Raw genomic sequence first — 12,191 nt, 5'->3', positions numbered from 1 at the left:
TGTAAGTGGGCTTGGTTTCAATCAGGGCTGATCGACTCTGATCAGGTCCTAGGTGGTTGTTTGAAAGAATCGTTTCACTGGAGAACTGTTGCCACTGAAAGTCCTCATGGTCCTCAGCCCCTGAGCTAGGGGAGTAAAATAACTCGCTTTCAACCGGTTTGTATGCAAAAGGAGTGTATCCGTTGTGCACGGAGGTTGCTCTGTCTCCATCTGTGATGGAACTCCTGGGGAGGAGACTGGAGGTTGCCGTGGTAACACGTCTGCGAGCCGTATTGTAACTAGAAGATCTATCCAATATGGCTTTCGTCTCCAATGGTCTACTGGAGCCTGGAATGTATTGGGTTGCATCTGGCTTCAGTATTTCTTCAGTCTTGATACCTTTACGACGAGCCCTATAGATGCCTGAAGCTCCCTGGAGAGAACTCTGGCTGGTACGTGTTGCATTCTGGTTATGCACAGTGTTGACAGAAAAATAATAAGGTCTGCGGGTTATACCACTTCTGGGTTGCCAGACCAGTGGGTTATTTGATCTAAAACGATTAGGAGCCTGCATAACTACGTTGGACTGACCCGTTTCAGTGATGGGTGAGATAACTGAAGCTTTGGCACCCTCTGCCTGTCCAAACCCGTCAATGCGAGGTGCTTCATTGTGGAATCCTCTGTGAGCATAGATTTTCAAGTTCTTGAATAGTCTCATGTCGGCGTTATACCTCACGTTAACATTGTGTTCAATTAGGGACTGGGCCTCCTTGAAGCCTGACGTGAACGCCACCGGTGCAAAAAGCAATGTGGTTTGGACGTCATCTAACAGGGTAGCAGGAGAGGGTGAGGCCTTAGGTTTAAATTTGATCACTGGGTGGATATTATTTGGCATCTTGGATTTGGGTTCCAGGGGATAACCACTATTGTGAAAGGAGAATAATCTACCAGAAGCAGGTTGGATGGCAGTACGTGTACCAGAATCTCTAACATTAGGCCTGGGATGTTGAGTGGTAGGCACCCTCCACGTTTCAGATCCAGAGCGTGGCGCTGCTGCAGTTAGGGCGGTTTCCCTAATTCGGCCAAAACCATACTTTTGAAACACAAAGGGTTGTTTATTGTTCACACTATTGTCCGTGGTTTTATCAAAGCTGTATCTCCCAGGACTGGTCCCTCCAGTCGAGCTGCTAGAGGAGGGAATAGATTGCTCTCCGTTTTCATCCACACTGGGCCACCGAGGCTCATAGTTGAACCCCGTGAAGCCGTATTTGGTTTTTGGAGCTCTTCCACGTTGGATGGAGGACGCCTGGCTCCTCGGTATAGGTTTCTCATTGCCATGGACATAGCTAGCCTGGGTGTGTGCAACGCGACTAGGGGCAAAACCTTCGTCTTTCTCCGAATAGGGACTTGGGGAAGTTACAGAGGAATAACTATTGAAAGGCATCCGAGCGTACATGTTATTGATCATACTGGAGTAGGTTCCACCACCATACTGGGCCATGTTGGCATTGCGATAGAGGTGGTCTGCATCGTTAGTGGAACGTTGGACTTCACCGGTTGGCGCTTCTCCCTTCGATAACCTTTGCTGGCCGAGGAGGGTAGATGGATGCCTGTTGTAAGCTTTGAGAATGGGGGACGTTTGTTTACTTGGGGGAGAAGTATTCAGTCCACTGAAAGCTTTTAATTCCTCACCCTTGACTTCATTAGCCGGCTCGTGTCTCGCAATAGAGGCCTGTGGGCCCTGGAAGAGATAGGACCGGGATTGTTTGCGAGTTGTTGGCTTCACATTGATACTCACTTTATTTGCACTTTGGGAGAATTGTGTCATTACTGGTGCATGTTTCGGGCCAGAACTGCTTTCACCAACAGGAGAAACTATATCATAGCTGATGTACGGTGCAGAACTGGCGGTTTCATGACTTTGTATTACTGGTGATTTGACAGATTCAACCCTGCCATATGTACCCCAGGTCCTAGGCGCAACATGTCCAGTCGTCTCTTTATGGTTTCCGGTAATAAAACCAGCACTGTAATGCATTTCCGCTCTGGGCAGCGGACTACTTCTAGATCTACCACTCGGGGATGGAAAGGGGGGATCGTTCGAGGGTTGCCAAACTGTTTCGGGAGGAATATGATCAGAGTAAAGGTCAGTTCCGCTTCCTGTAGTTTCGATAGCCGGAGGAAAGTATCTTTCATGAGGAGCCTTCCCTACGTCATAGGATTCTAGGCCGTCACTGGGGTTTCCACTGGAGGAAAAGCCGGAGCCCTTATGTAACGGACCGATGATAGTGAAACCATCTCCCATTTGATGCGTTTTTCTAAAGATTGGTGGAAACCCGTCAGGCAGAGGCCCAGGGTGTCGTCTACCGAAGGCAACGCCATTATTAATGTTTACAAAACCACCGTATTCACTCCCACGGTAGCCGCGTTGAGAGTGACCGTTATAAGAGCCGCCAGTTGACTTTGCCTGATCCGTGCCGTGATAACCACCCTGCGCTCTGAAGATTGTAGAGATTCGTGGCTCAACATTTGCGGTATCCGTACGACTTGGGCGGTTGTTGAAGCTACTTTGTGTAAACCGGATAGCATTTAAATGATGATCAGTGACGGATGATTTATCTCCATCATCAGGGCTTTGTCTCTTGTTTGTGTCATCAACAACACCACCATGTGCATCAGGCGTACGACTCTCAGGCTGGGTGGGTCGGAGGTCAGTAGAGATCGGTTCATACCGGCGAGGAAAGTATGGACTGTATGAAGGTCTCCAGGTATTGCGCTTCGCAATCTTTTCTTCCTGGCCAGTTCTTACAGCTCTGTCTGAAATAGGGGGGAGAAACTATGGTGAAATATGAAAGTTATATTTTCATCTTTGAAATGGGATCTCTCTAGTGCAATGGTTCTCATTCCAGAGGATCCCCCGCAAAATGAGGCAATCGTTTTATTCCCTAATAATTTATTCTAGAAGTTTAGCCCAATGAGAATACAAGAATGAATAATGTCCCCCAAGGGGATCAATAAAGGGATATCTTATCTTGTATTCTGATCATGTGTTTCACTCTCTCCATTGCCATCTCCCCACCTACATACATTATAGACTATGGAAAAGTCAATATGTTCTTTTTTAAACATTACACCATATTTTATCTATTTATTCCTAAACTGACTTGCATTACCTCTTCTACCTCATTTTTGCATTTTGTATATTTTAGTTTCATATATATATATAGTGTTGGTATTTATTCTTTTACCTTTTACTGTATGAAGCACAATCTCAGGGGGCTCATACAGAACCAAGCATTTCACTGTAATGTACATGTACCTTATATGTGACAAATAAAACAAAAACTTTAATTCTGGACTAAATCACATCTAAAAACAATAGTCTTCCCTGAGACAAACCAAATGGGAGTCCCTGGCATGTCAATTTGGGTGTCCTTCACGTGAAAAGGTTTGAGAACCAATGCTCTAGTGCAGTGTTTCTCAACTGGTGGGTCGCGACCCAAAAGTGGGTCGCGGGGCCATTTTGAGTGGGTCGCGGATGTGTGTGTAAAAAAAAGAAGAAAAAGGTAAATTTTTTTTATTTTTATAATTTTTATTTTGCACTACCTATCTTTGTGAAAGTGGCTTCTCACTCAGCTCTGGTCCAGCTGAGGACAAAGCGGAGGAACAGATTGGACATTGAGCATGACCTCAGAGTTGCTTTGTCTACCATCACCCCAGACTTTGAGAGTCTTGTCAGGAGCAAACAACATCCCCAGTTATCCCATTAGTTCCCTGGGATGTTAAGCTAAGAAGTCTGCTAAGAAGGATATATTATTTATTATTATTATTATTATTATTATTATTATTATTATTATTATTATTATTATTATTATTATTATGTTTTTAGCCCTTAGTTGCAACCCCAGTTATCCCATTAGTTCCCCCAAACTTACTGTAGGTCTGTTATGTTAAGCTAAGAAGTATGCTAAGAAGCATAATTATTTATTATTATTATTTTATTTCATTGGGTTTTTAGCCCTAGTTGCACTTTTGTTGCAATCCCAGTTATCCCATTAGTTCCTCCAAACTTAGGTCTGTTATGTTAAGCTAAGAAATCTGCTAAGGAGCATATTATTTATTATTATTTAATTTCATTGGGTTTTTAGCCCTAGTTGCACTTTTGTTGCAACCCCAGTTATCCCATTCGTTCCCCCAAACTTAGGTCTGTTATGTTAAGCTAAGAAGTCTGCTAAGAAGCATAATTATTAATTATTATTATTATTATTATTATTATTATTATTATTATTATTATTATTATTATTATTATTATTATTATTATTATTATTATTATTTAATTTCATTGGGTTTTTAGCCCTAGTTGCACTTTTGTTGCAACCCCAGTTATCCCATTAGTTCCCCCAAATTTAGGTCTGTTATGTTAAGCTGAGAAATCTGCTAAGAAGCATATATTATTTATTATTATTTTATTTCATTGGGTTTTTAGCAATAGTTGCACTTTTGTTGCACTTTTGTGTTTATTTCATGTTTTGAAAGATTACTGCACATTTTTTTTTACATAAATCATAGTGGTTAAACATTTTGGGTCGCGACTTAATGACTAAGGAAAATGTTGGGTCCCGAGGCTAGACCAGTTGAGAACCACTGCTCTAGTGTACAATAATGTTGACAGACAGAAGTGTGTAACAGTAGAACACATGCATATTAAGAGACACTTCTGATTGAAGTCCTGTTTGAAATCTTTAAGATTTTGCCCTCTTGGCACTGGATATCTCATCAAGAGGTTAAATTGGATATTATACTGCAGTCTAATAATCTCTGTCTGCAGCCCTGTTTAATATGCTGCTCCCTTGAGTTGACCAGGACACTATTGAAAAGAGATTTTTAATCTCAAAAGGAGGCTTTTCTGGTTAAAAGGTACTATAGATAGAAATGTGTCCAAAATGTATTTTGTTGTTGCATGCATCTCCTCCCTACTTCCCATTTCCCCATTGTGGAATGCACCCGATTGGATAAATGACATGCTGGTGCTCTAGTGTGACATCTAGTGGCTGAATGTTACCTATATCACCTTTAACCCTTTCACTGCCACACGACAGCCGGTTAACCCTTTCACTGTGACAAAAACTGACAATACAGAAGGTTAGCATCCGCAGAGCTAATGATGCTAATGATGGAGCATCACCGTCGGTTGTGTAATAGTAAAGGGCTAACCTTCTGTCGTGTGGCAGTGAAAGGGTTAAATAAAGGTTAAGAAGTGCGGCTACGTGGCGTAGTGGGCATGGTGCTCGCCACGAATGCGGAGACGCTGGGCTCGACTGTTCGAGCCCAGCGCTCCACATTGCTTTCAGTTTAGCTGGTCGTTCATACTAATACACATTGGCCGTATTAGGGGGTGGGAAACTGATGGGTGGGGATCGGGCGTTGTGGACAGCGACTCCTACAGGTCGGTTGGTGCGCCTGCGCAGTAGAATCAGGAAGTGTCGGGGGCAGCGTGAGCCTCCCACGCGTTACTCCTCGCCACTGAGAGATCGAGCTGCGCAGGTGAAAAGATGCGACTGCTGTTACCTCAAGTACCGGAGGGGACTTGTGCTATGTATGACTTAGTCCACATTGCAGCCGGCTTGTGGGAGGCAAGACACAGCGTTCGTGACAGGGGAGGGTTGAATTGGATGATACGAAATTGGGATGGGAGAAAAATATAGAAAATGGGAGAAAAAGTGGATCTCAAAAAATAAATAAAGGTTAAGAAAATATGAGATATTTTGTACTTTTCATTTGAGGGGAAGTCATACTTTTACTACATTAAATTTAAAATCAACTATTCACCTTTTTACTCCACTACATTTATCTAGAGTGCCTACAAGTCACAGCAGCTGGAGAACTAAAGGCTGCAGAACTCAATAACTATTAGGAATGTCTGACCACTAAGTGTGAGTCACACTGTGTGACTGACTCTTAACCACCAAAACCTGCACGGACTACAATGTATGATGTATATATAATGCCAGTTAGGATACCTTGTGTATACGGTTTACTCTTACTCAGAGTATACATTAGGGGTGTAACAATGCATCGATTAATCGAAATGCATCGATTCTAATGTGTTCGATTCGATGCATCGATTTGAATGTTAGAATCGAAATAAAAAAAAATCATTTTATTTTAATGTTTGTATTGTTTTTATTGACCTATAGTCCATTCATGCTGGGTGAATCAGTTCCCCCAGCCACATTTGTGTATTCAACATTTTTGGGGGAATTAACTGAGAAAATGTATCTAAAATCGAATCAAATCGTGGTCAAATGAAGAGATTTCATGATGCATTGAATCGTTGCCTGAAGAATCATAATCGAATCGTTGTGAGGTCGAATCGTTACACCCCTAGTATACATTCAGATAAATTCTTTATTAACTATATTTATAGTAACATAATAATATAACCGATAGGGCTATATAAGGATTTTGCGATGTGCAATCAATCACTAAATGATGATGGACTACTTTTTAACTTTGAGCCAATCAAATTTAAGAGGAAGCCATAAGGACAACCATCTTATGCCCGGCAGGTATGTTTTTTTTTTTTTTTTTTTTTTTTGATCCACTTTTTCTCCCTTTTTTCTATATTTTCTCCCATCCCAATTTCGTATCATCCAATTCAACCCTCCCCTGTCACGAACGCTGTTTCTTGCCTCCCACAAGCCGGCTGCAATGTGGACTAAGTCATACATAGCACAAGTCCCCTCCGGTACTTGAGGTAACAGCAGTCGCATCTTTTCACCTGCGCAGCTCGATCTCTCAGTGGCGAGGAGTAACGCGTGGGAGGCTCACGCTGCCCCCGACACTTCCTGATTCTACTGCGCAGGCGCACCAACCGACCTGTAGGAGTCGCTGTCCACAACGCCCGATCCCCACCCATCAGTTTCCCACCCCCTAATACGGCCAATGTGTATTAGTGCGGACGACCAGCTAAACTGAAAGCAAATGTGGAGCGCTGGGCTCGAACTGACGAGCCCAGCGTCTCCAGCATTTCGTGGCGAGCGCCTTGCCCACTACGCCACGTAGCCGCCCTGCCCGGCAGGTATGTTTTAAGGACTTTTACCTGTTAAGAGTATTATTCTATCAGGGTATTTCTACTTTCACGTAAAGTATCCATGTAGTTGACCCACTACTCACTGGATGCGTCTGGAATTAAAAAGGAACACGCCAACATTATGGGAAATGCGATTACCATCTTCTCCAGAGTCGGACAAGAAGATGGATACCATTTTCCTCTCTGTGCGTTCAGTATAGAAAGCTGTCCGGCTGCCAGCTAGCCTATAGCTTAGCAGTAGCACAAATTAATAGAAATGAATACGGATCAGCTAGCCTACAGTATCTGTTGGCCAAAAACACACCTCTCCCAGAGTTTTAAGCTATAGGCTAGCTGATCTGTATCTGCTTCCATTCATTTGTGCTAAGCTATACTAACATGCAGGCGGATAGCTTTCTACTGAGCACACAGAGGAAACTGGTATCCATCTTCTTGTCCGACTCTGGAGAAGACGGTAAGCACATTTGCCATAATGTCAGCGTGTTCCTTTAAGCATGGATATGAGTCTTCTTTGTCATGTCTCAAGTGTTCTCACATTAAAATTCTCCATCCTCTTCTGAAAGACTTCACTGGAAATAATAATATAATTAGCCTGCCTGACTACTCAACTATGAGCTGAAAAATCTAATACATTTCAAATAAGCCCTTGACCTTTTGTTGTTGACATTGGACTTGTTTGGCGTTAGAGCATTATCTATTAGAAACTTTTGACATCTTTTTTTTATGCTGGCACAGCTCTAATGTAGTGTGGAAAGAGGTCTGGCTATATGCGGGAGACTGACCCCAACAACAGGCCCATGACTTGTTTTTTCAAAGGTTCAGAACAATAATCAGTCTGACCTATAACACACATCCTTCTACAAGTATATTTCTCTCACCTCTTGAGTCATCCGAACACTTGACAAATGTTGCAGTTGCACAAACCACCACACAGAAAAACAGCAGTCTGTAAGGAGGCAAAACACTTCCAACAGTTGGCAGAGGCTCAAGTATATGCAAAGGCAAAGCAACTTGGATAAAATTTGAAGTTATTTAAATGTCAACACACATACATGATGAATTGAAAATTGGGGACCCTGATGTAAACAAGACGAAAGTCTTTGGTCTGCATCCCCTTAACAATTGTGTGTATTGAGCTGTACTGTATTGTACCCATTCTGCAATATGTTAATAAAGTTTTCAATCAATCAATCAATACTTAATTAGTTCTGCTTACCTTGAATTAACAACATTGTTTGACATCATTGACAGTTGCCACTGAGACTTGTACATCCTTAAGACTTCAGAGTGAGAGACGGTTATTTGATCAACAAACCCTGTGCGTCAAACAAACCTGATGATGCGCTCACTGTGGGTCCGTTTGATTACGACAATCTGGTGCACCTGGCGTCATTAGGGTGCCGGTCAGCACGGTACGGTGACATCATAGATCTTATTCTTATTTTTATTTGATTGGCGGTTGGCAACCAACTTAAGGTGCATTACCGCCACCTACCGGATTGTGTGGAACGCTTGATTGACAGGGGAAAATAAAAAATTAAAGAAATAAACAAATTGGGGGAAACATTTTAAATGAAAGAAATAAACAAAATGGGGGGGGGGGGTATTAAATCCTATCTATTAATCCGGTTTCTTTCAAATACTGTATTAACTGACTGTATATTGACTGACTGTATATTGTAGCTGTATTTCCCAGTGTCCCTATATTAAAACTTAGTTTGACTTTCTGAATGGCTGATTTCAGTGACTTTCTCTGTTCTTCATATTTATTGCATTCCAGTAACACATGCTGAACAGATTCCGAGTTATTGCAGTGTGCACAAATGCCAGTTGGGTGTTTCCCTATCCTATAAAGTGTGTCATTTAATCCAGTGTGACCTATCCTGAGACGGGTAATGACTGTCTCTTCTTTCCGGTTCCTGCCTGGCAGCATAGATAGGCATATAGAAAACACTTGCTTAAATATCTATGGATGAAAGTATACCAAAGACACTGGAAATGTGCTTTTTGGTGAAACAGAGAGCATTTGCTTCCAATAGTTGTAGGCTGATATTCTGACAAATGCCCCTATCTTGGTTGAATCCCGTCACGGTGGAATATTTTAATTTAATTTAATTTCAAACCTTTATTTAACCTCTGAAAACACTGAGGTTACCCTCATTTACAGCGACAACTATAGCTTTACAAAACAAGACATAGTTTGTCAGCAATGGCATATACATATAGGCACAATAAACAATAATTCCAGGTGTTGGAAGCATCAAAGGAAAAAGCTGTTTCTATAGTTCAGAGCAAACCCTAAGACCCTAAGAACCAACCAGTCAGGGGAGCTCCAGTAGCTCACCGCATATCTCGGCGCTATCTCTGCGTCGGGGGAAAACCGTGCTGCTTCACGGATCTGGTGGACTCCAAGTTCGATTCCCGGACCCGCCGTCATTTGCCAGAATGTCTTCCCCTGCTCTATATCCCGTTTCACCCTGTATCTGTCGGTCATGCTTGACCAGAAAAGCGATAAACGGTAAAAAAAAAAAAAGAACCAACCAGTCATTTGAACGTGTAGAATAGGTTCCCAGATTCCATTCCAACAGTGTTGTGATGTAAGAGGCTATTTGATTTGATATGGTATGCATGCAGGTCTATAGGTGTAGCGTGTAGCCTAAATACTAAATAAAAAAAAATTACATTCAATACAATACAAGAATAAAGTGCAAAGGCTACAATACCATAGGACTAAAGCATATTGAGCACCAACAACAAACAAATATGATTTCATTTCTATGGAAGACAATCATATATATATTTTTGTAAATGTAATGATTATTTTGGGTCCAACCTGGCTACAGGTTTATGGGGGCACACCGTAGGCCTAATCATTTGAATATCATACATTTTAATATTGATCATTCCTGCTATATAAGCAGAAGCCGTGCTTCTTGTCGATAGGTCTCGCCAGCAGCAAGATATCCATTATTGGTCCATATACAGTGGCCTTTTCACATCATCCAGGGCGTCTGGGACAGGAGACTTGTTAAAACATGTAGCACGTCATCATGGCGATGTCCCTGAAGTCATCGTCGCTCATACAAATTGCTGAAGAGGGAAAGATTTTTTTTTTTAGAACTTGCGCCTAACGATACTCATAGCCTCAGAATAGGTGACCAGTCATAACCAGTCAAACAGGCTTGATCATCACACATAATATAATATATATAATATATAGAAAACATTTAAAATAATAAAAGAACATCAAAATAGTGCAATAGTGCAGTGCAATAATTAAAACAGTTAGTAAAATATAATAGACAGGGTAGAATAATGCAAAACCACTCTCAAAGAGAACCTACGGGAGACTGCAATTCGAAACTGGCCCCTGTAAATGTCCACACCCAACCCCCTCCAATGAACAGTCCCCCCCCCCCCCACTCCACCCACCCAACCACCTCCAATGTACAGTCCCCCCCCCCCCCCCCACTCCACCCACCCAACCCCCTCCAATGAACAGTCCCCCCCCCCCCCACTCCACCCACCCAACCACCTCCAATGTACAGTTCCCCCCCCCCCCACTCCACCCACCCAACCACCTCCAATGTACAGTTCCCCCCCCCCCCCCACTCCACCCACCCAACCACCTCCAATGTACAGTTCCCCCCCCCCACTCCACCCACCCAACCACCTCAAATGTACAGTTTCCCACCCCACCTAGCCCAACCCCCCCCCCCCACCTCCTCCAATGTACAGTTTCTTCCCCCTCAAATGTATACACTCTATTTTTAGACTCCTTTTGTATCACAAACAGTACTGTATTTGTAAATCTGGTATGTCATAAATGTATAGATGTAGCAGTACTGTCTATCTGTATGTCATGTAGTATGTCATATTATATGATGAATTGAAAATGGGGGACCCTGATGTAAACAAGACGAAAGTCTTTCTCTGGTCTGCATCCCCTTAACAATTGTGTGTATTGAGCTGTACTGTATTGTACCCATTCTGCAATCTGTTAATACAAATTTCAATCAATCAATCAATCAATCAATCAATCAATCAATCAATCAATCAATCAATCAATGCAATGGTGCAGTTATGAATGACTGTTTAAACAGTTTTAAACCTGAGTGACAGTCTTTCCTGTTTGATATACCCACAGTTTAAAACCTGACAGCATATTGTAAACAGTATTAGAGAGACTCGGCCTACTTACTCTGGCAGTTCCTCCGACGTGCGGTGTGAGTATCGCCGGTGATCTTCCCCCAAACCGTCTTCAACGACAGCCGGAGCTTCCCACCTCTCAAACCCGGCGGAGACGAGTCGCTCTCGGTGGGACGGGCTTCCCCGGTGTCCCCCTCCCCGGTATCTCCGTCATTCGCGGCGGTATGTTCCGCCGCGTCATCGTCGCCGATGTCGTCATCGAGGACCACCCCCGCGGCCACCATGCGCTCAAAGACGTCCTCGTCCATCCGAAGCGACTCTCTCATCCTCATCCTCCTCCTCCTCTCGTCGTGCGGGATGATGAGCGTGGTGGTGACGCGTCGACACAGCGGACAGGTGATGATGATTCTGTTGTTGTTGCCACCACCAGACTCCGCGGGTTCGATTCCGCAGCTCGCCCCCCGTGCAGCAGGCAGAGAGAGGAGCGCCAGGAGACAGCTCTCACAGAAAGTGTGTCTACAGTGGAGCGCCCTGGGACACCGCAGACCCGCGTTGTAGGGCTGGTAACAAATTCCGCACTCGAGTTCTGAACACATGTTTGGTTTCTGTCTCCTCCTCGGGTTGCCCGGCCGTGCTGCTCGGTGACTGTGGTTTGAGTTGAAGGAGAGGCGCGCTCCCCGGACTTATTATACTGTATCGCTGGAGGAAGTGCGTGGAGAGGAGGGACCTGCCAAACAACTTCAGCTACACACACAGCTGGTTGGCTAAAACACATGACTAAGCGCCCAAACACTGCAGTGATGCAATGCATTCATATCTCCCATGGTCTGAATCATGACTCAAATCCTTTGCTTGTTGTGTGAGTCATTCTGTGAGTGATGATGAAGGTCTGGGACAGTTGGCTTACATGTGGATGAATGAATGAATGATGAATGAATGAATGAATTCAATGAATGAATGAAAACTTTAT

At 43.4% G+C, this 12,191-nt stretch overlaps 1 protein-coding gene across 1 annotated transcript; it reads right to left on the bottom strand.

Annotated features, from left to right (window-relative positions):
• Nucleotides 1-9,792: 9,792 nt before the first annotated feature.
• Nucleotides 9,793-11,847, bottom strand: LOC311227040 (uncharacterized protein). The gene is made up of 2 exons (XM_084312552.1): nucleotides 11,274-11,847; nucleotides 9,793-10,162 (listed from the first exon to the last, which is right to left on the bottom strand). Exons 1-2 carry the CDS (start codon nucleotides 11,815-11,817, stop codon nucleotides 10,101-10,103), a joined length of 606 nt encoding a protein of 201 aa, XP_084168678.1. The 5' UTR covers nucleotides 11,818-11,847; the 3' UTR covers nucleotides 9,793-10,100.
• Nucleotides 11,848-12,191: the final 344 nt, after the last annotated feature.

Source organism: Notolepis coatsorum (genome assembly GCF_963971535.1).
Source record: "Notolepis coatsorum genome assembly, chromosome: 4".
NCBI classification, from domain to species: domain Eukaryota; kingdom Metazoa; phylum Chordata; class Actinopteri; order Aulopiformes; family Paralepididae; genus Notolepis; species Notolepis coatsorum.
This window is presented reverse-complemented; position numbering and strand designations above follow the sequence as displayed.

Bases quoted from the DNA above. Each gene is read 5' to 3' on its own strand.
- LOC311227040 (XM_084312552.1), bottom strand. From the start codon at position 11,817: ATGTGTTCAGAACTCGAGTGCGGAATTTGTTACCAGCCCTACAACGCG. The intron at 10,163-11,273 runs GTAAGTAGGCCG...TTCCCTCTTCAG, and splicing joins ACGTCGGAGGAACTGCCAGA to CAATTTGTATGAGCGACGAT.